Genomic DNA, 21,561 nt, shown 5'->3' on the forward strand with positions numbered 1-21,561 from the left:
GCGTTGATATCTGGAGTTTTTTTCAAAGGTCCAATAAACCAAATTTTCAGTTTTTGCTTTTTGGGTGTTTTTAAAACCGCCTTGAGTCAGGGGTATTAAAAACCCTCAAAAAGCAAAAACCTGACAATTTGGTTTATTGGACCTTTTCAAAAAAAAAAACTCCAGATATATGTTTTGCCTTATAAAATTGGGAGTTGAGAGGACCCATCTGTTTTTGCTCAATGACCTCGGTAATTTAAATCTCCTAATCCAAGTCGATTATACACTATTCTTCCCCATAATTTCGCTGCCAGCCAGCTGATACTACAGTCATCCCACATATTCGGAACACCCACAAATTCGGAACACTTTTGTGATAATTTGTCAATAGCATGCCAAATGCATCTTTTCTGTCGACACTACTATTTTTCGGACCTTTATTTAGACATTCAGTTGCTATTTCACTAGTAAAAGTAGTACTTTTTAAACAAAAAACTGCATCTCAAGACTATTTCATTCAGAGCAGCAAAACACTGCCTCCAAATTGCCTGTTCCATAATTGTGGGATGTTATTGTGCCTCCCACAATTGTGGAACACCTGAATTTAACTGATATTTTCACAAAAAAAGTTATCAGACCATAGATAAAACATCACTAAGCTTGGATTTCATTGGTTTCAGTGTGTGACGTCATTATTTTGTAAAAATTATGTACTCATGGAGAGAACCAAAGTTTGTTTACATCCGTAAGAAAAAAGTGTTCCGAATTTGTGTATTTCAAGGGTCAAAGTTTTTCTTCAAAAACTAGATAAAAAAGTTAAAATTTGCATTTGTTCGATACAGCATTCGAAAGATCGCAAAAAAAGCTTTCAAATGAAGGTTAAGTTCAATTATCGAATTACTATGATTTTTTGAACATTGGCCGATCTGTAAACTGTTCCGAATATGAGAGATGACTGTAGATTGGATCACTAAAACACACACACAATGTCAAGTTATGAATTATGAAAAAGTACTCAACCTGTTTGAATGTCTCGAGTGGTCACAGGCAATGGGGTTCTCTAGATACTGCTCCTAATAGTTATTTGGCTTCGTCGTTAAAAATGTCCCAGGAGCGAAAGGGTTAATCAACAGCGGTTATCTGTTCGGGCTAGCTGCCGCAAGTTCGTGTATACCTGCATTGGTCAATGTATTTTTAATTGTACTGCCGAAATCTGGATTTTGAACCTGCCGTTATCAGATAAAATTTCAGCCCAAAAATTGCTGGAATAGCCGAGAGCGCTGCTGGGGTCTTTTCTTTGATTCATCCTTATTTACGAGTGGTAAGCGTGATACGGCGTACAAGGATTACTTTCGATGATTACCCCCTCGTTATCATCGGCGTGATATTGATAAGACCGTGAGTGTTCAAGTTATCGAATATTTTATACTATTTTTTTTAATGCAGAATTGGCTCTTCAGTCATAACCGTTTACTTAACAAATCGATGACTCTGTGCTCTGTTATGCAAACTAGATAGGAAAACCTTTTTATACCAAAACCACCCAAAAAACATGAACTTTTAATCGAAATAATGACAAAAACAGCTGTCCCAAATCGCCACAGTTGACAGGAAAAATATTCAAGTTAGAACTTTGAAACTTATTCTATTCATTCAAATTACGCAAGACTTCTTTGCATTGGGACAGCCAAAATTTTACGTAGCGATAAATCGAACTTTGGTAATTTCGTCGTTATAGCAGCAAATTTGAGTTTGGAGCGAGCGAACTGCTATATGATACTGATAATAACACAGCGCTATCGCAACGACTTTAAGTTCAAATTATTGTTATCTTATGGTCAATTGGTAGCATTCAAAAATTGTTTCGATAGTAGGTGAATCATAAGCAATGCAACAATATTATGTAATACTCTTCTATAATCATGATGCATCCTTTCTTCCTCTATCAAGAAGATAAAATAAGACATTGTTGATAAAAAAAATCAATTTGATATTTTCAAAATGAAAAATTCAAAGATACAACGTCAAATTTAAAGTTTATTGTTTTATTTGGAATATCATTTCAAATTTGCTCTATCGATGCCTGCAACTATAACATCATAGCTTGTCGCGGATGGCAATTTTCTCATTTCCGTCGAAACAAACTCAGTCAGTGGATACCGTTTGCCACAAGTTCCCCGAAAATCATCCATATCTAGCGCATAAATCATCGCACCTGCCAACCCTTCCTTCCTGATCAGATCAACCTTCTCCCTCAAAGATTCGACGTCATCGTATCCAATCCACTGATCACCACTGGTAGTGTAGGGAACATTGCCCACGGGGTCCCGCCGCACGGTCCAACCGTCCTTAATCCGCTTGCAGACCTCGTAGTACGCAATGTATCCGTCGGACTTGGTGAATTCTCCGTGAGCACCTGTGCCACGCGCTGCAGCGCCCAACCCATTATTGTTGGAGTCTCGCAGAGTGTAAGTTCTTCCAAGGGTGGCAACGCCAAGAACCAACTTCCCTGCTGGGCAGCCACGTTTTGTCCATAGTGAAACCCCGGACACCTGTGGGAAAAAGTTGAGATTCTGTAGGAGATTTCCTAGAAAGAAGATCATAGTTTAACTTACCACGTTGAAGTTAGCAAAGTTATCACTATCAAACGATCTTCTTCCCATGGGCGTGTGTACGTCAACGAAATTGTTCCAAAACCCACGCAAATCAAAAGCTGGCAAATAAACGTAATCAACCGATCTGTAGAGAATCAAAAAAAAAATCTTTAAATATAATCTCTATCTTCACTTTGTTACAAATTACCCGCAAACATCCGCCACATCATAACCCTCATCGACGCGGAACTCCTCAACCGTCGTCATTACGGTTAATAAACGACCTTTGCCATCCTGGTCAAAGGCCTTGCTCATCTCTTTCAACAAAAGTGCAAAATTTGCCTTATCCGCTGGAACACCTCCTCGGCTAACATGACCCGGCCACATCCAGTAAATATTAAAACCATCCATTTTAAACGCCTCGAGCAGTGAAATCACACTGGTTATGAACTCCTCCCGACTATCCCTTTGAGAGATCATTTTCGAGAGCTTACTGGACTCGTGGTCCCACCCACCGACGCTCACAAGCAGTTTTGCACTGGGAAACCGAGTGCGCAGCTCGGAAAATTTTCGCAGCCCGTTTGGATCGCTGTCATCCTGAAAAACAAAAAAAAAAACAGATCCATTATCCCTCTGTGAAACAAATATCACCACTCCTTACCTCTGGCCTCATCTCGGTTATCTTATTAGAAGACGTTTCCGAGAATCCCACGAATGCATACACGATGTGGGAGCAGAATCCGCCAGGAATCTCATCGAGCGTATACCGTCCCGCTCCGGGCCTCCAGATGGCCCAGTTGCTGAAGAAACAAACCGTTAGGGCACTTTCATCGGGCTGGGTTATTGCTGGGAAGGTTTACGGGGTTACAGAATGGCTAAAATTTACAAAGCCAAAGTTACCTTGTCCGCCGCTTAATAAACTGATAACGAGCAAAATGCTACCGCCAAGCACTTTCATGATGCCACCACAGAGGAGAAAACTCAACTGGATGTTGATTGCAGACGGGGAATTTTCAATTACTTTCTGTGTGAATCCCATGAGATCAGATCAAAGTGAGAGGGAGAACGTCTTACACAGAAAAAAAAACAAATCCTAAAATTGTGAACAAGCGTTTATGAACGCAAATGAAAAAAAAAATCAATGTTTATAACTAAGTTTAAACAATGTGTGTAAGCTTTTTTACAAAACACATATACAATACATTTTAGGTAAAATTGTTAAAAAGCCGCAAATTTGCCTGAAATTCGTTAAAAATAGTTTTGTTTATAGAATTATCGATTCATATTGTATTTTAAACTGAATTCGAAGCACGAAACAAAAGTTTTCACATTTTATATTAAATTCGTTTTTCCGGAAATGCCTATAAATTTTAGGATTTTTTTATTACATTTGGGATACACGTAATATTTATTATTTACAAACATATTTTACCTTCTCCTAATGGAACATTATTCAAAAAACCCGAAATTCATTCCATTTTTCGATTCGAAATCATGTTCATTGGGAAAATCATGACACTTTGAGAACATTAAAATAATGCTATTCATGAACATTTTCTTAATTATAGCTAACTAACTATTTAAACTTTTCAACATTTTATGAAAATTTCTTCTCGAAGTACTTTGAACACTTCCATAGCATTCCATGCGTATTTAATGTGAACTCTTCAATCTCAAACCTATCAAAGTCACCCCGTTTTACGGTACTATTAACTTTTTTTTGCAATTCCGCCGTACATTTCCTTTCATTCCCGAACGACGAAACGGCCTGAAAAGTTGAACTTGTATCGAAAAGTAATACTTTTCAATATTGTTTTGATTAGAACGGTGAATTGACTTGACACATGGTCGTTCGACTTCAAATTTCATTCATAGGGTGTTTTTCGGAATTGCAAAAAATGTGTTAACAACTCGTTGAAAACCTTGATTTTACAGAACTACTTAGAACCATGGTACTCGGTAAACCTATACGAAACAAGGTTGACTTTATAGCTGTCGGCCACCATTGCTAGTACCAACCACTAGTGTCTTCCTTTTTATCTACAACGACTTCGCCGCCCTGGGCTCCTAAGTGTATGAAAGTATGGCACGGAGTGACGGCGCCAAATACCCATATTTACACAAGGAATTTTAGAGCGCCCGCCGCGGGATTTGAACCGTCGACCCTTGGATTGTGAGTCCAGTGCGCGGTCCGATTGATCCACACGGGCGGGAATCGGGACTCGGTAAACCTTGTTGGATATAAAATCTGAAAAAACTTCTATTTTCAACATTTAGCAAAACTTCTATTTCAGCATTATCAATTTGAGTACTGAAAAGTTCAACATTTCAACACTCGTATCGAAAAGTAGAGTTTTATATTCACTGAAAAAAATCTTATTCAAAGGGTGTTTCCAGAATTACTAAAAAACTGTAGTAAACTCGTTGCAAAACTCTATTTTATCAACACTCGTCTTAATGATCCAACTCGGTAAACCTCGTACCGTAAACTGGGGTCAATCGGGACACATGGGGCGAATTGGGACAACAGTTTTAACTATGTTGGAGCACAATATTTTGATTTTTCTGGTTGGTTTCGGTTAGAACAGACTCAGACCAACAAAATGTGTACATCCATTTCCAAACTTAAAAGCTTTAAGTGCTCTAAAAACTGTTGTCCCTATTCAGACTGTAGTCCCGATTCGCCCCAGATTACGGTATACGCTTATGTTAAACGTGAAACTAATGGGGATTTTCTGTTCAATTATTTATAATAAAATCAAGTCATAAATTCAAAGGGGATATTCGGAAGAGTTTTCCGCGAAAAAACGAGTCGAAAATAACAATATGAATGTGATATAGCTGAGGTCGGTGAAAAAAACACTTTTTAGGCGCGCTAGTTTAGTTGTTCAACCAAATGCGTTTTGAATTGCAAACTATTTTCCTATTTTGCTGCACGGTGTTATCCCCCAAAACAACTGAATTGAATTGAATTGATAATTTAGATTGCAAACATCTTGTATAACTTTATCAGTAACAAATTCATTAATGATTGACATCCGATTAGATATTCTCTTTCTTCTCTCCAAGCCTTTGATTTTATATTCAAATATAAAGCAGCATCCCACACTGCACCCATCGACAGACCGTTACTAGAAGCCAACAATGGCAGCCAAAAGTTGGAAATTTGCGCTGTACAGCGCAATTTTAGTTCTCTCCTGCGAGGCTCGCCCAAACCGCGAATGCAAGACACCTTCCGTGACAACCGCCAGCGGTGCTCTGGTCTCGCGGTCTTCCTTCTGTCCGGGCGAACTCATCTTTGAGGACAACTTCGACACGCTGGATCTGGAAAGGTGGCAACACGAAAAGACACTCGGAGGTGGTGGTGTGAGTTGCTGGGGATGTTTCGCGAGATGGTGACTCAGAAGCTCAACCACGTGATACTTTTTTTTTGCAGAATGGCGAGTTTCAGTTTTATCTCAACGATCGGCAGAATTCGTTCGTGGAGGATGGCATTTTCTACATCCGTCCGACGATGCTGACTGACGATGAGGACTTTTTGAGAAGCGGAACACTGGATGTTAATGGGGGGTCGCCTTATGATCAGTAAGTTGGGTTTTGATAGACTAGAAGATGTGTTGAGGGAAACTAACAAGTTGGATTTTAGCTGTACCAACCCCGCCTGGAATGGATGCGTTCGTATAGGAACTCCGGACTTTTTGCTGAATCCAGTGAAGAGTGCACGTGTTCGGACGGTCAATTCGTTCAACTTCAAGTATGGAAAGCTGGAAATCCGGGCAAAAGTTCCGACCGGTGACTGGCTTTGGCCCGCGCTGTGGATGATGCCCAAGCTGGACCAGTACGGAACGTGGCCGAGATCGGGTGAGATCGATCTAATGGAGACGCGGGGTAATTTGAACTATCGCTATGTCAATGGGACACACCTCGGAGTGGAGAATCTCTTTTCTACGCTACACTTTGGACCTGAACCGTGGTACAACGCGTACGAAACGTCAACGGCCCACAAGTACACTGCGCCTGGAGAGGGATTCAACAACGACTTTCACCGGTATCAGCTGGAGTGGACTCCCGAGTACATGAAGTTCAGTATTGACGATGAACAGTTTTTGCTGGTTGACGGTAACTTTTGGGAACGTGGGAACTTTGTAGATCGTGCTCCAGGCGCACCAAACCCATGGGTTAGTGGAGGAAAGATGGCTCCGTTCGATGCAGAGTTCCACATTATTATGAATTTGGCAATTGGAGCAGCGGGAGGATATTTCCCGGATGAACCAGTTGCGGTGAATGATCCTCCAAAGCCGTGGAAGAACGGGTCACCCACGGCAATCAAGGAGTTCTGGGAGGCTAAGGATGAGTGGCTTCCAACATGGAAGTTGGACGAAAACAATGGGAAGGGAGCTTCGCTTCAGGTCGACTATGTGCGGGTTTGGGCGTTGTAAAGGTCAATAAATGATTGATTCGGTACTGAATACCTTCCTTACTTTGAGTGATACCCGAAAAAGGTTCCGAAATGCCTCTCGAATCGCAATACATTCGGCTTCTCCCTCGCATTCAGATAAGATTAGCCGACGGCTTTGCACTAGATAACCGATTAATGCCTATAAAAGCAGACTTTGATTTACGCTCCGATAGCTGTCTCGTCTCATCGGGCTTAGCGCACAGTGATCATGGGGTTTCTGGATCGGAAGAGTCTGGTGTTTTTGGCCATTATAGTGGCCCTCTCGGTGGCACTGATTGCCGTGTGTATTGACGCTTACGCCGGAGGAGAAGACGAGAAAAGAGATCCACAGCGTGATACGCCGGAAGAGTTAAAGTGCGAAAAGGCTTCGGTTACGACCGCCAGTGGATCGTTGGTGGACCGGAAAGCATTCTGCTCGGGTGATCTCATCTTCGAGGACAACTTTGACCGGTTGGACTTGGAAAGGTGGCAGCACGAGCACACCCTTGGAGGAGGTGGTGTAAGTTAAGAGTGGTTAATGAGCTTAGAATAGGTTTGATGTTTGTAATTGATGTTGCAGAACTGGGAATTCCAATACTATTTGAACAACCGTCAAAACTCGTACATTGAGAATGGAGTGTTGTACCTCCGGCCTGTGGCATTCTAGATTAGCCGTGTTATGCCTAAATTAGTGTTCAGTTTAGGTAAACGAAGATAAGCGTGTGAACGCTGTGAGTTCAGTCTGTGTACGAAGATGGACGAATAAAGCGGTGCGTTGAAAGCCGCATTATTGTGTTTTATTACAAGCTTGAGAAAATCACATTGGCGATCCTGCCATGATGATTTTTCCCTTGTTTTGTGAAGAAGAGTAGTGATTCAATCTGTAGTGTTGTGTTTTTGTGATAAAGGAGTAAATTTGTACATTTGCACGCGTGAGTGATGTTTTGTTTTCGTTTGGTTGGTGGCTTGGTTGAACGAGCTCTTGGGTTGGCCCAGTGCGTGATTGGAGTCCGACAGGAGCCCGACGTTTACGAGACATCGTCGGTCGAATTCCATTCAGCGAGGAAGGATGAGTGGTTGCGGAGGAGGAAGGCGTTTATAACGGGTGGGAGCCGTGTCGAGCTCTGTTCGGTAGCAGTGAAGGAGGTTTGAGGAGTCGGCGCTTGAGGAGGTGAACGGGTAAAAGAGACAACTGTGAGTAGGGTGCTAAGGCTAAGGAGTGAAAGGGGATTTTTCTTTAATTGAGGTGGAAGTTGTTCTATTGTGGTTTAGTGTTTTGCGGTCGGTTTCTTATTGGGTCGTTGGGGCGGCCGTCAAAATAGGCGGCGGGCCAGATACGGGCAAGGAAAGTGTCAAAACCTCTCCCCCCTCATTTCGTCTCACCATCCAGCTGCAGCTGTGTTGGTAATCAAACGAAACGCGCGGTCGCATGATGGCAGCATCGAGCAGGCCCTAGTGGTGTTCATGTTGTTAGAGAAAAAAAAGAAACTATTTTTCAAGAAAAATAATACATTTTAAGCTGAACTAAAGGTTTGCAAGAGCAATCGAACAATTATTACTGATGTTGGAGAAGTGATTTGGGACCAATGTTTTTAATCCATAAATTTTCTGTGAATTGAACATTTACACGCCAAATGGGAATCCCTAGGCCTTTCCACCACCGTTTCCAATGACCGTGACAAAATGCTAAAAATCCAGCTATCAGCTAAATCCACAATATTTATGAGCAATAATAAAAAAAAAATGTTTTGTATTTCTAACATTATTTATCGGTCAAGATGAAAAATTCTAAATTATGTCGTGTAAACGTAATATGTCATTTATTGTTGTATTAGATAGGGCAACCTGTTAGTGTGCACTTCAGATCAAGGAAGAACCGAGTCAAGGAAGAGACTATACGAAAATTATACGGAAAAAATGGAATTTGAACTATCTAGTTAAGCGTTAGTATTTATGAATTTTTGACGCCAGTTTTGATGGTAAATGATACAATAGTAAATAAATAATAAATTTATGATATCAAGGATATTTAGCAGTCTTGGCAGAAATCAATTAAGTCAATTAATTGGTTACGAAGCATTATTTAAAGTTAAAGCCTCGGTTAAAGCTCTATATCTACACATTTTAAAAATGATAAATGGAGAGAGTGTGAGAGTTATTAAAAAAAAAACATTTAGCGATTGGATTGGAAAAAGATACATAACAAGATTTTTAATAAGAAATAGATATGCTTCGATTTTTTTTATTTAATCATTCTCAGAAATGGAAAAAAATGAAGCAGCTGATAGGTACGATTCATTGAAAGTTAGTATGAAGGGGAAAAGTCAGTAAAATTAGATAAAAGGAACCTGAAAAGAGAAGTTTTATTTTACTGCCAATGTTAACTAATAAATATGAAAAGGTCACATAAATAATTGCGCCAAGTTGTTTGATTACAGGTTTATCTAAAAATAGTTTGTTTTTCTATCTTCGAATAAAGGATGAAAGTGTTCCAACTGTTCTGGCCAAGTAATGTATAAATTACCGATTTAGATTTTTACGATGAAATTCGATTAGATTCGATGGGAGAACTATAAGAACAATAAATGGGCTAGAAGTACAGTTCGGTTATATTCTGTAAGGAAGTTTCACAAGAAAGCACAGACAAAGCATGGAAAAAAAACGAGAAAAAAAAACAATGTTAAATTTCAGGTAGTTGGATCAAGTTTGACCCATTTCCAACTATAATCAAATTATTTTTGAAAGTTAAGAATGCAAGTCTTGGTCGAAAAAAAATGCAATTGGTTTCAAAAAGTTGAGTCGGGTTAGGTTCATGACTAGCAAACAAAGAGTTGAAAAAGAAAGTGGATTCAGCCCGTAACCTGCTTGGAAAAAAGGGTTGCTGACAGTTGAGTCGGGTTCAGCCCAAGGCCAACTTAAACTAAAGTGTGGTTGAAAAGAGGAGTCGGGTTTAGCCCATGACCTTCTAAGAAAAAAAAAGAGTTGCTGATAGTTGAGCCGGGTTTAGCCCATGACCAACTTAAACTAACGTGTTTGGAAAAAGAAGGTGGGTTAAGCCCATGGCCAGCGAAAGCCAAAAGTGTTGAGTCGGGCTTAGCCCAAGACCAACTAAACTGTGTTTGAAAAGAGGAGTCGGGTTTAGCCCATGACCTTCATAAAAAAAGAGTTGCTGATAGTTGAGCCGGGTTTAGCCCATGACCAACTTAAACTAAAGTGTGTTTACAAAGCGGAGTCGGGTTTAGCCCATGACCTTCTTAAAAAAAAGAGTTGTTGACAGTTGAGCCGGGTTTAGCCCATGACCTGCTTGAAAAAAAAGTTGCTGACAATTGAGTCGAGTTTAGGCCATGACCAACTCAGATTAAAATTTGTTTGTAAAAAGAAGGTGGGCCCATGGCCAGCGGAATCCAAAAGAATTGAGATGGCTTTAGCCAAAGGTTAACAGAAGTAGAAAGTGTTATGGAAAGATGAGTCTGGTTAAACTTATGGCCAAATATCTTGAACAGGTTTATATAAAATAGAGGCATATTTAATTCATAGCAAACAACTGTTTAAAAGTTTAATGAATCTTTTATAGGATAATCACAAAACACGCTGCCGAAGAATGTTGTTCAGAATAATATACAAGTTGTTTTAAATTAATAATCATAGAAAAAAAAATGAATGAATAGTATAGCTGAAAGCTATATAAGATCACCAAAGCATCAGAATAAATTATTCATTAACGAGTAGTCAGATTTTGAGCTTTTCGGTACAGTTCAGCTGTGTTTTATCGTTCGAGTTTGTTTCAGTGATTCTTCAAGTTAGTCGTTAAATTTTATGTTAATAACAAATCAGGACACTGATTTGATTGAAATCAAGATTAACAAATAATATAAATCACCCTACGAAAAAAAAATGGAAGAACAGAGGAAAAAAAAACATGTAACATGCACATGAACTATTTTCTTTGTAAACAAAACTCATTGGATAAAATAGTTCCATATTGCAGAGAGGTATAGATTGTACAAAACAAAATATATCTTGATTGTGACACATTCACAATTGGATTCTAAAGTTAAGCTTTAACTGCTGATTTAATGTATTATAACGGTAAAGTTTTTTTTTTTACAATTACCCTTTGTACGACCACAAAGGGTTAGAAATGAAAAGTTGATCCATCGTAAACAAAATTTGTCTTGTTCCTTTTTATTTGTGTTAAAGTTAAAAAAAAGTGTTCATAAATTACTGTAAGCGTGTAAGGCAAAATAAATGGCTGACATGATAGAGAGATGGTTACACGTGTTTTCAACATTTTCGGAAAAGGCGAGACATGGTACCCGAGTTTGGCTCTATTGTGTATTGGTTGTGTATTAAGAATGGCAGTAAAGAAGAGTTTTTTTTTATTGGTCGAGTAGAAGCAGGAGATAGTAGAAGATAAATAGCAATTTGTCCTGTCTCGGTAGAGTCGCTGTTAAGCAAATGGACTAACAATCCAAAGGTCGTCAGTTTGAATTCCGGGGTGGAAGGAAGCTATGGTGTAAAAAGAGGTTTGCAATTGCCTCAACAATCAAACCTTCGAACACCAAGTTCGAGTAGGAATCTCGCAATAGAGAACGCCAAGTTAATGCTGTTGAGCGAACGACCTGTTTTTTTTTGTTTTTAGAAATTTGTATAATGTAGGAATTTGGACATCATTCTACTTGTACCTGGATGAATATGTCAAGTTGAAAATACAAACGTTGGTTTTTTTGTTATTTTTAATGCAAATGGTTTCCTAGTTCCCACAAGGAGAGAACCCTTGAAGAGTATGGGTGCTGGCATTTACAACGCGGATTCAATTCAATTCTTACTCAACTAATGGTAACATACCATAAGTCGCCTTCCAAGGCGCCGTGATAAAGTTCAGCTCGTGATGATGCGCTACCTTCTCTCCATAAAGCAATCGATTTCAGATGATGATTAGGATTATATATAGGATGGTTATTATTGTAAGGGTCTTCAAAGATAGCATTAGAAAAAGTTATTAAATTACTATGTTCATTTAACTCTATGATAAATGTATAATTTGAAGGAATATAAAATAAACTGTTTGTGGGTAAGCCTGATCAAAGTAAACAAAAGGAATTAGGGAAATACAGGCAAACTGGGACAAGGGATTTGCAATTGTTAGCAGTATCAGAAGATTGCAGGAAAATTATGAAATAAGTTTAGTACTTTATGGTATAAGTTGCTGAATTTGATTTAGATCACTGTTCGGTTAATATTATGTTTTTGTTTGTGGTTTGCTTTTCTCTGTTTTTTCTCGTTTGTTTTCTTTTTTTTTCTTTTTAGCGGTAGCAGAGGAAGAGGGAAGAACAGAAGGAGCAATCATTTGGAATTCAAAGAACTGATGATGACTACCGGAGGGACCGAACGCTGTGTACATCACTTCTACGATACAGTTCATCGAGGACCTAGAATTAAGAGTTACAATACAAGTGATAGTTTTTAAGTTATCATTCATTCATAATTTATCGAAGGGGAGGATGTGGCATTCTAGATTAGCCGTGTTATGCCTAAATTAGTGTTCAGTTTAGGTAAACGAAGATAAGCGTGTGAACGCTGTGAGTTCAGTCTGTGTACGAAGATGGACGAATAAAGCGGTGCGTTGAAAGCCGCATTATTGTGTTTTATTACAAGCTTGAGAATATCACACGGCCTACGCTGCTGGTTGAAGGCGATGACGACAGTTTCCTGACCAGTGGAACTTTGGATATTAACGGTGGATCTCCCCACGACTAGTACGTATTATTCAAAGTTCAAAATTCAATAATGATTTATAATTTTCCGTAAACTTGCAGCTGTACCAATCCTGCGTGGTACGGATGTTTCCGCACGGGATCGCCAACGAATTACCTGAACCCCGTCAAGAGTGCTCGTGTTCGCACGGTCAACTCGTTCAACTTCAAGTATGGCAAGCTGGAAATCCGTGCCAAAAACCCCACCGGAGATTGGCTGTGGCCTGCGCTTTGGCTTATGCCCAAGATGAACCAGTACGGCACGTGGCCCATGTCTGGTGAAATTGACCTGATGGAGTCGCGTGGTAATCTGGAGTATCGTTTCCCCGGTGGAGAACATCTGGGTGTGGAGCACGTTGGACAAACTTTGCACTTTGGACCCACCACGTGGTTGAACGGTTATGAAACTGCAACGACAGCGAAGAACTCCCCGGCTGGCGAGGGCTTCAACAAGGACTTCCACCGCTATCAGCTGGAGTGGACACCCGAGTACATGAAATTCAGCATCGATGACGAGCAACAGATGTTGGTGGAAGGAAACTTCTGGAATCGTGGAAACTTTGAGGAACGTGCACCGGGAACGCCCAACCCGTGGGTCAGCGGAGGAAAGATGGCTCCGTTCGATGAGGAGTTCTACATCATCATGAATCTGGCGACCGGTGGAACTAATGGATACTTCCCGGATGCACCTGCTATGAACAGTGGTAAGCCGAAACCCTGGAGTAATCAATCCCCTACGGCCATCAGAGAGTTCTGGTCGGCCAAGGCCGATTGGCTGCCGACGTGGAAGCTGAACGAAAACAACAGCAAGGAGGCATCACTGCAAGTGGATTATGTCAAGGTTTGGGCGCTGTAAACTTTAGTGTAGCATGTGGTCATAAGAAAACTGCCGATTATAAATAAATTCTTTTTCGAGTCTAAAAAATCTTTTTTTTTTTGATATTTTTCGAACCTTCGAAAATCCTAAACCATCTAATCTGTTTTCTTTTATGGCTAGATTACATACTAATCTTTGCAAAATAAAGTCATTCGAACTCTTCTTCAATCTTGTGCATTCAATTGGTCCTCGACTCCCACCCGGTACGGTATTGACCATGGGGTTCCTAGACCGCAAAAGTCTAATCTACTTGGCCATCATAGTGGCCCTGTCGGTAGCTCTGATTGCCGTGTGTATCGACGCGTACGCAAGTCCCGCCGCCGCTCCTCAGCGGGACACTCCGGATGACGGGTTGAAGTGTGGGCAGGCTTCGGTCACGACGGCCAGCGGGTCGTTGGTGGATCGGAAAGCGTTCTGTCCCGGAGAGCTGCTCTTCGAGGACAACTTTGACACCCTGGATCTGGACAGGTGGCAGCACGAGCACACTCTCGGGGGTGGTGGGGTGAGTTGAGTTATCTTTCATGGGTGAAAAATTCATTTGTGACACGTGATTGGTTTTCAGAACTGGGAGTTTCAATACTATCTCAACCATCGAGATAACTCGTTCGTCGAGGATGGTGTGCTGTATCTTAAGCCGACGTTCATTGGGCTTGAACCTGGCGGTGAGGAGTACCTTAAAACTGGAAAGCTGGACATCAACGGTGGTGATCCGGGGAATTTGTAAGTTTTAAACGCTGATGAGCTGGCATTAGAATCTACTAATGATGTTTTACAGTTGCACGAATCCCGCGTGGGACGGGTGCGTCCGAACCGGAACCCCCGAAAGCATTCTCAACCCTGTGAAGAGTGCCCGCATTCGGACGGCGCACTCGTTCAACTTCAAGTACGGAAAGCTGGAAATCCGAGCTAAGCTGCCAACGGGGGATTGGATGTGGCCAGCGCTGTGGCTTATGCCCCAAACTAACCAGTACGGCACGTGGCCGGCTTCGGGCGAGATCGATCTCGCTGCAATGTGGACTATCGTGACGAAGAGGGGACTCATCTGGGGGTAGAACAGGTTCTTTCGACGCTGCACTTTGGACCTAACGCTTGGACAAACGCGTACGACACCTCAACTGCTCCGAAAAATTCGGCTTCCGGACAGGGATTCAACAAAGACTTTCACCGCTACCAGCTGGAGTGGACTCCGGAGTTTATGAAGTTCAGCGTGGACGGTGAGCACATCCTGCAAGTGGATGGAAACTTTTGGCAAAGAGGCAACTTTGACGAGCGAGCTCCCGGAACGAGAAATCCTTGGGTCAGTGGAACCAAGATGGCGCCGTTTGATCAGGAATTCTTCATTATTTTGAATCTGGCCATTGGTGGAACTAACGGTTACTTCCCAGATGAGAAGGTAGTGAATACTAAACCCAAACCATGGTCGAACCAGTCACCAGTTGGACCTGCCATGACTAGTTTCTGGGAGAAAAGGGACGATTGGCTGCCCACGTGGAACCTTGACATAAATGATGGCAAAGACGCTGCCTTCCAGATTGACTACGTGAGAGTTTGGGCTTTATAATAAACAAACAATTTGATTCTTCAAAAGAAATTTATTTTATTTTCTTCATTTTGGGATTCTTCCTCCTGTTTGGATTACCTTGAATTCGGTTCACAGTCAGTCCAATGTAAGGACCACTTTGCTTTCTTAGACTTTCGTTACTCTTCGCGTTCAGCTTGCCCGCAATGTTCACTTTCTGTTCTAGCTCTTCCTCTTCACTCTCAAACTCCATAGATTCTGGAGTTGATTTGTTGAAAGAAATAAATTCGCCCCAATCAGTCTTGGCGTCGCCAACCTTCGATTTAGTCGCGTAGCATGAAATTCTGGGAATAAACGCACGTTGGTTCGATTCCGAACGGGTGAGGTACAACCTAGAAATCTCTTCAGGGCCCATTTTAGTAGCAACTTTCCGCTTCCTCAACTCATCCTTCTTGATCGAAACCGTCGATGCGCACAAGTCATCCTCAAAGTCATTCGCCTTGATAATTTCCTCCATCGCCTGCAAAAGTGAGTCCACCCTCTGGTCGCCGCTTCTGATGGCGATCATTTTCTGCAGGTTGTCGTCCCATTTTAAACCGGGAATGGCAAGAATTTTTACCGTTGAAAGGTTGCGCCGGGCCATTCGGATGATTTGCTTGCCCAAGATATGGGGATGAAAGTCGGACGTGAGGAAGAGGGCGCACGCTTTCGCCGTGTGGAGTAGCTCGAGAGCGGCGTTTGTACCGACCACGACGTGGTCTCTGTAAGACAATGTAACGTGTTGATGATTTGAATAAGTTTATTGTCGTAGATGGTGTCATTCGCTCTTGGAACAATGACTGCCAATGATGGTTCTAGATTAAGAGCTCAGAAATATTACATATAATTATTAAATTGAAATGAAGAACCGTCAACTGGGGCAAATTAGAACAAAAGTTTTAATAGAGAAAAAGAAATCAAAAATCCAATTTGAAAATCAATGTACTAATTTCGTTGATATATATCTGTTCTAACCAGAATCAATCAAAAATATCAAAATATAATGCAAGAACCTGGTTGAAACAGTTTTTTTCCTATTCGCTCAATGTGTCCCGATTCACCCTACATGACGATATGTAAAGTTCTTCTACAAACAACATGTACAACCGATTGTTTTGCTGATGCACTCTGAATCAAGAATTTAATGTTTCCTAAAACAACCATTTGTTATCTTACCGAGGTACTTCTTCCAGGAATTTGGTAACACGTTTAGCATCGTTTTCATTGACAAGAGGCCTGAAAATAGAAGGTTTTTACAATCAATCGAACTATCAATATTAAAAGTTACATTTATATTCATTCCTATATATCATTCGTCTTGTATCCTAATACATTCGTCTTGTATTATTCATAAATCTTATATATACCTAAATAACAATCTTCAGTTGAACTACAACATTATCATAAGTTAATGAAAGTTCAAAGCTAATTTGTGCTTCCCAAATTTATCCTTAAAAACAAAATTTAACCGACATTGAAGAGACTTACCATTTTGTCTTGAACGGCTGAACCAGAACGTTCCGAATTGTTTTTGACGCTTTGGGGTTCTTGAACGATTTACTTTTTGCACTCATTTTTATTATTAACTACAAATCGGAGCGAGAAATTAATGCTGTTTAACAATAACAAAAAATGTTAATCAATGTTAGCAAAACAAGTTTATACCAGTTTACACGCACGTGGACAAGCGGTACTTGTGTTAGTGACAACACTTTCATGAAACGAATTTATCTAGGCAGCAGTATTCTTGCATGCAATAATTAATGTTGTATGCAACTTGTTTAGCCAATGTGAATCAGAGAGCTGCTTGCACGTGGCACGTGTTAAATTTTGTGGGCAGTCGTAAAAACATCGTGAACTGAAAAAATGTAACTTGTTATTTTATCAGCTACCATACAGCTTGTAAATTGAGCTTTAAATCAGATGAAAAAAAAAATCCAGCGTGATGTTCACAGAAGACTAAACTGCCGTTCTACGCATAATTGTCCCATGTACGAAAAAGTGCAACTGAGAAAATGCTATGAAATCCTTCGACCGATTTCTGTTTTTCTACGCATAAATGTCTCGGAAGTCCCTGTTCGTCCAATATGTCCCTAAACATACCAGTTAGCAATTCATCACTCCTATTTATAGTCATTTTGTAATCAGACTTGATGTTGTTTTTAATGAGTTTCCAAACATAGTACTACATTTGATTGGTTTTTTTTCGGAAACTACAGTTTTGGTTCGAACTGATAAAAAATATACAATTCTAGCAAAACATAGCAATAAGGCCGAAGCCGAGAGCAGGATAGACTCTTTGTTTACACTTCAACATAGGCATATTTACATTATTTTGCTTGAATTTCAAAAATTAGGGGGAAAAGTTAGACGGAGGGATGAAGATTTCCGTGCATGTAGCTGAAATTATGATGGAATTATTTCGGATTTAGTAAACAATCACCACTTGAGTAAAGTTTCTGTATAAGACAGTATATTTTAGCTGCTAGTACCTATAATACATGAGTAAATAAAATAAAATCCAGCTTTTTTTTTATTTTGATAATTTAAAAGAGAAAAATTCAGTTATCTCATACATTTGTAACAATACAGGTTAACATAAAGCTCAATCGTGAAATTCAAAAGGAAATATATTTTTGTTTATAAATGGCAACATTCATAGCAGTCGAGAAGTTGTGGGTGAAATCTCAAAAGAAAAGATTGCTAAACCGACTTAAAAAGTAACTGCCTTCGTTTGTTTTGTTTTTTTATTTATTTCTTTCTCTTTCAGATAGACCGTACTGTTTTCGGTGTTGTTGTTCTGTAGTTTATTTTCGATCCATGCTTGACTTTTGTTTCTATGATTTGCGTTTGGTTTTGCGCTAGGAGGAGGAGGGAAATGATTATGAGCGATGTGGTTTATAAAGGATACAAGAATAGTGAAGTTTGTTGAATAGTGTGTGTGAGTGTTTGTGTGAGTGTTCGCACGTCGGTAGAAATACATCTGAGTATATTCGATTAAAAGATACAGTGTTTGCCTTGTTTTGCTTAGTTGCTAACTTCGTTTACCATGCTTGTTTGTGTAACGTTCGTCACATAGTCTACGGGTTACATTAGGAGACACCACTGTTGTTTTTTCTTGTTTTTAGATTTGAGTATAGGGATTCTTAGGTGTGTATGAAATAAAATCAGGATTATCGTGATAATAAATACTCTCTGCCAAAACTAATTAACAGGATCCTTCTTTAGCTACAATTTCGCACAGTTTAATAAAATATACGTTCCAATTTATATGCTTGCTTGCTCGTACTTTCAGCGCTTTTAAAAAATATTTATATGATAATTTTAGTTCACCTTCGTTTTTTCTTCTCTTCATTTGCATTAATCTTTGAATGATCTTTCGTTTCTATCAAATGTTCTTCGTTTAAAAAGGCAAAATTTACAGTTTTTTGTTTGTTCGTTCTTTCGACGCGTTACCGAAATGTTTGCTGTTTTTGCAACGACACGTTCCTGTGTTTCTGCTATTTCACCTTGCGTGTTTTAAAAAACAGTTTTCTATCCATACTTTCTATCAGTTAAATAAATGCTCGTTCAATTTCTACTCTCATTGACTTGTTTTCAAAAAATAACGATTCCGCGACTACCCTTTTTGTTTGTTTTCCCATTAGCATTTTAATCATAGTTTTGTTCGTTTCTGATTATGGATTCGGTGTACAATTGTCAAATGCAACGTCCAATTGTGTGTTTGTTTTTCTGTGTGGCAAGTAAGATTTACAAAAATATGTTACAACTATTGACATAAGTGACGATTTTTTGTATGGTTGCGCTTTGCTCCAATAAATTAGTTTTTTTTTTGTTTAATTCTACCTATATAACAATTGCGTTCCCAGTAAAATAACCACTTTTGTTTCTCGTTCCGATTTCGACAATGAAATAACAGAAGCAGAAGTTTCGTCGTCGTTTTGGGGGGCTGGAAACTGTTGGTTAGACACTCTCGTATTATTTGTTATTTATACATTCAACGTTCGAAGGGGAAATGCGTCAGCGACGACGAATGATGATATCTACGGGGGTCCAGTCTGTTTGACACACGTAATCTCTCTAGTTCCATCTGTGAACTACGACATTCAACACATACAGTCACTGTTTGTATCTTACGTGGTTAGGATTAAGCTCACCAGGTTTAAGCTGGCACTGTTGTTGTGAGGGTTGGTATTCAATCGCGATCTCGCCGTCGATTGAATACCAGACAAATTTTACCAATTCAGCACGCGGTCGAGCACCCTCGTCCGGAAGAACGCACCCGCGATGCCAAAGAACGTCCCGAGCACGACGCACGAGACCATGGCCTGCATCGCACAGTGCACTGTCTTCGGGTGGCCCCCGTTGGCGTAGTGATGCCGATGGCGCCGGTGGTGGTCGTCGCCGTGCTGCGCTCGGATGTACTTTTCGTCGATCTCGTGCTCGAACGCGGGGATGATGGCGAGGTTGATCACCTCCGGTACGGAGTTGTCGTCCCCGTTGGTGGCCCACTCTTCGTCGCTTTCTTCCTTGATGACTCGCGGTGGGAGTGCTGGCGTGGTTCGCCGGTTGATGTAGAAACGAGACCGACTGAACCCGTTCACGCTGTAGCCACCGCGGTCACCGAGGGAGAGGCGATCTTCGTACTCGACGTTGGCGTTGTTGCGGAAGTTTTTGCTCACGTAGTTGCTGATGATGCGGTTGTTGGCGTTGCCGGTGTTGTTGGCAGCTTCACTGGTACCGTTGATGCTGTTCAGCAGTGAGGACAGCAGATTGTTGTTGTTCGTTATCCGCATTTTGTGGGTTGAAGTTTCGATATTTGGTATCTTGACGCTAGTATCTAGGTACAGGTTTTTCTTAATGCCTAACACTTCCGACAGGGGACGATTGATGAGGAGGGTGTTCTCCCCACCGCGTTCCTGCAGAAGCCCTTCGTTCTCGTCCGGGTGCGTGTCTTCCCACGCCGTTGTCGTTGTTGTGGTTGTGATGCTGGTAGCAGCAACAATAGTGGTAGTAGTTGTAGTGGCAGTAGTAGTAAAAGTACTTGGGTTCACCACCTCGGCGGATGGCGTCGCTTGCGGTTCTGCGCCGTTCGCGAGCTGTCTATGGTTTACTGAGCCTTCGACCGAATCAGATTCGACCGTTGCCGGGTCTATGATCACATTGTTGCTGTTTCTATTAAAACTATCATAACTATCGTAATTACTACTATAAATACTATTCAAAGTGGTAATATTTTTAATACTGTTGTTAGCGTTACCGCTACTGCTACTAAAAGTACTCTTGTTGTTGCTATTATTGTCGATCAGTTGTGTCAGAATGTCCTTATTGGTAATGGGCTCGTACTTGTTTCGGAAGGTTTCGCTGTTATCCGAGGCACCACGGTACAGGAGAGCCACCTTGCCGTCGGCCGTTATGACCGGCGTAATTTTCTGCTGAACCTCGGGCGTCCCGCTCTGACTCTCGCTACTCTTCTTCGCTTTGTCGTCTTCGGGCGCCTTCGGTTCCACTTTGTACACAATTCCTACCTTCCCGTTCGGGGTGGAGATCACCTTGATCGAGTCGTTCTTGCGCAGCTTGCGATTGCCAGACGACAGCAACTCATCGCCGTCGTCCGCAAAGTCGTCAAAGCGCGATTTGAACCGATGTGACGCCGTCTTTCCCTTGATGAAATCCTGCATCACATTCTTACTGTCCGTGGACGACTTTGCCTCCACTTTATCCTTTTTACTGTCCACCTCCTCATCGCTGTAATCATCGTAATAGTCGTCATCATCGTCGTCGAAAAGCTTCCGCTTGCTTTCCTCATCCCGCTGTTGCTGTTGCTTCTGCTTCCGAATTAAGGAGTCGACGTCCTCGTAATCATCGTCGTCAAACAGCTGATCGTCCTCCTTCACCTCCTGCTCTTCCTCCTGCGTAAACAACGGCTTTGCCTTCATCTGTTCCAGCTGTTTCATCAGCTTCTGGAAGTCGTCCAGCGGCTCCTCGGTCGCAACCGCGACCGCTCCCGCATCATCATTCTGCATCATCTCGTCCTCGTCAAAGTCGGTCTCGAAATTGACCCACGTATTATCATCACTCCTCCGCTCTTCGCTGGCATTTTCCCCTCGCCCTAACCTATCGCTAATTACACTTAACCTAGATGAACCTAATCCTACGCTATCGAATCCTGCTACTTGCACTGCTGCTAATGGTGTTGCTGTTGTTGATGTTGTTTGGGTAGTCGCGTCTTGCAGTCAGTAGCATTTCTTTGTACATTGGCATTTGCGCACGATATCGAGGTGCTTGATGTATTTGGTATTGTTGCTGCACACCATGCGTACCTGGTTGGATGAAAGAACCCCCGATTAGAATACTCG

The 21,561-nt window shown here is 41.1% G+C and overlaps 4 protein-coding genes and 2 pseudogenes across 8 annotated transcripts in view; 3 read left to right on the top strand and 3 right to left on the bottom strand.

The window, feature by feature from the left end:
- Positions 1-2,010: 2,010 nt before the first annotated feature.
- On the bottom strand, positions 2,011-3,621 carry LOC120421047 (endochitinase-like; annotated as a pseudogene).
- Positions 3,622-5,674: 2,053 nt separating this feature from the next.
- On the top strand, positions 5,675-7,042 carry LOC120421075 (beta-1,3-glucan-binding protein-like). Its single transcript, XM_039584224.2, has 3 exons — positions 5,675-5,939; positions 6,010-6,158; positions 6,220-7,042. Exons 1-3 carry the CDS (start codon positions 5,718-5,720, stop codon positions 7,010-7,012), a joined length of 1,164 nt encoding a protein of 387 aa, XP_039440158.1. The 5' UTR covers positions 5,675-5,717; the 3' UTR covers positions 7,013-7,042.
- A 49-nt stretch (positions 7,043-7,091) lies between these two features.
- Positions 7,092-13,710, top strand: LOC120421102 (beta-1,3-glucan-binding protein-like). Its single transcript, XM_039584252.2, has 4 exons — positions 7,092-7,531; positions 7,592-7,666; positions 12,676-12,770; positions 12,831-13,710. The coding sequence occupies exons 1-4, from the start codon at positions 7,241-7,243 to the stop codon at positions 13,621-13,623; spliced, it is 1,254 nt and encodes a 417-aa protein (XP_039440186.1). The 5' UTR covers positions 7,092-7,240; the 3' UTR covers positions 13,624-13,710.
- Positions 13,711-13,815: 105 nt separating this feature from the next.
- On the top strand, positions 13,816-15,205 carry LOC120421056 (beta-1,3-glucan-binding protein-like; annotated as a pseudogene).
- A 31-nt stretch (positions 15,206-15,236) lies between these two features.
- On the bottom strand, positions 15,237-16,861 carry LOC120421086 (uncharacterized). The gene is made up of 3 exons (XM_039584232.2): positions 16,691-16,861; positions 16,379-16,438; positions 15,237-15,924 (listed from the first exon to the last, which is right to left on the bottom strand). Exons 1-3 carry the CDS (start codon positions 16,774-16,776, stop codon positions 15,237-15,239), a joined length of 834 nt encoding a protein of 277 aa, XP_039440166.1. The 5' UTR covers positions 16,777-16,861.
- A 1,103-nt stretch (positions 16,862-17,964) lies between these two features.
- LOC120421017 (protein slit) overlaps positions 17,965-21,561 on the bottom strand; it is a 336,997-nt gene continuing 333,400 nt past the window's right edge. For all 5 annotated transcript variants that reach the window (XM_039584168.2, XM_039584159.2, XM_039584150.2 and 2 more), the window contains one exon: positions 17,965-21,525. In XM_039584168.2, coding sequence (XP_039440102.1) covers positions 21,439-21,525 — 87 coding nt within the window. In that variant the 3' untranslated portion in view covers positions 17,965-21,438. The remainder of the gene's footprint in view (positions 21,526-21,561) is intronic.

The sequence above is a fragment of the Culex pipiens genome, chromosome 3 (genome assembly GCF_016801865.2).
Source record: "Culex pipiens pallens isolate TS chromosome 3, TS_CPP_V2, whole genome shotgun sequence".
Classification (NCBI taxonomy): domain Eukaryota; kingdom Metazoa; phylum Arthropoda; class Insecta; order Diptera; family Culicidae; genus Culex; species Culex pipiens.

Excerpts from the sequence above, each read along its gene's own strand:
- LOC120421075 (XM_039584224.2), top strand. The coding sequence starts at position 5,718 with ATGGCAGCCAAAAGTTGGAAATTTGCGCTGTACAGCGCAATTTTAGTT. Across the intron at positions 5,940-6,009 it reads AGACACTCGGAGGTGGTGGT|AATGGCGAGTTTCAGTTTTA; the intron begins GTGAGTTGCTGG and ends TTTTTTTTGCAG. Across the intron at positions 6,159-6,219 it reads GGGGGGTCGCCTTATGATCA|CTGTACCAACCCCGCCTGGA; the intron begins GTAAGTTGGGTT and ends GTTGGATTTTAG.
- LOC120421102 (XM_039584252.2), top strand. The coding sequence starts at position 7,241 with ATGGGGTTTCTGGATCGGAAGAGTCTGGTGTTTTTGGCCATTATAGTG. Across the intron at positions 7,532-7,591 it reads ACACCCTTGGAGGAGGTGGT|AACTGGGAATTCCAATACTA; the intron begins GTAAGTTAAGAG and ends TTGATGTTGCAG. Across the intron at positions 12,771-12,830 it reads GGTGGATCTCCCCACGACTA|CTGTACCAATCCTGCGTGGT; the intron begins GTACGTATTATT and ends GTAAACTTGCAG.
- LOC120421086 (XM_039584232.2), bottom strand. The coding sequence starts at position 16,776 with ATGAGTGCAAAAAGTAAATCGTTCAAGAACCCCAAAGCGTCAAAAACA. Across the intron at positions 16,439-16,690 it reads CAGCCGTTCAAGACAAAATG|GCCTCTTGTCAATGAAAACG; the intron begins GTAAGTCTCTTC and ends TTCTATTTTCAG. Across the intron at positions 15,925-16,378 it reads TTCCTGGAAGAAGTACCTCG|AGACCACGTCGTGGTCGGTA; the intron begins GTAAGATAACAA and ends ATTGTCTTACAG.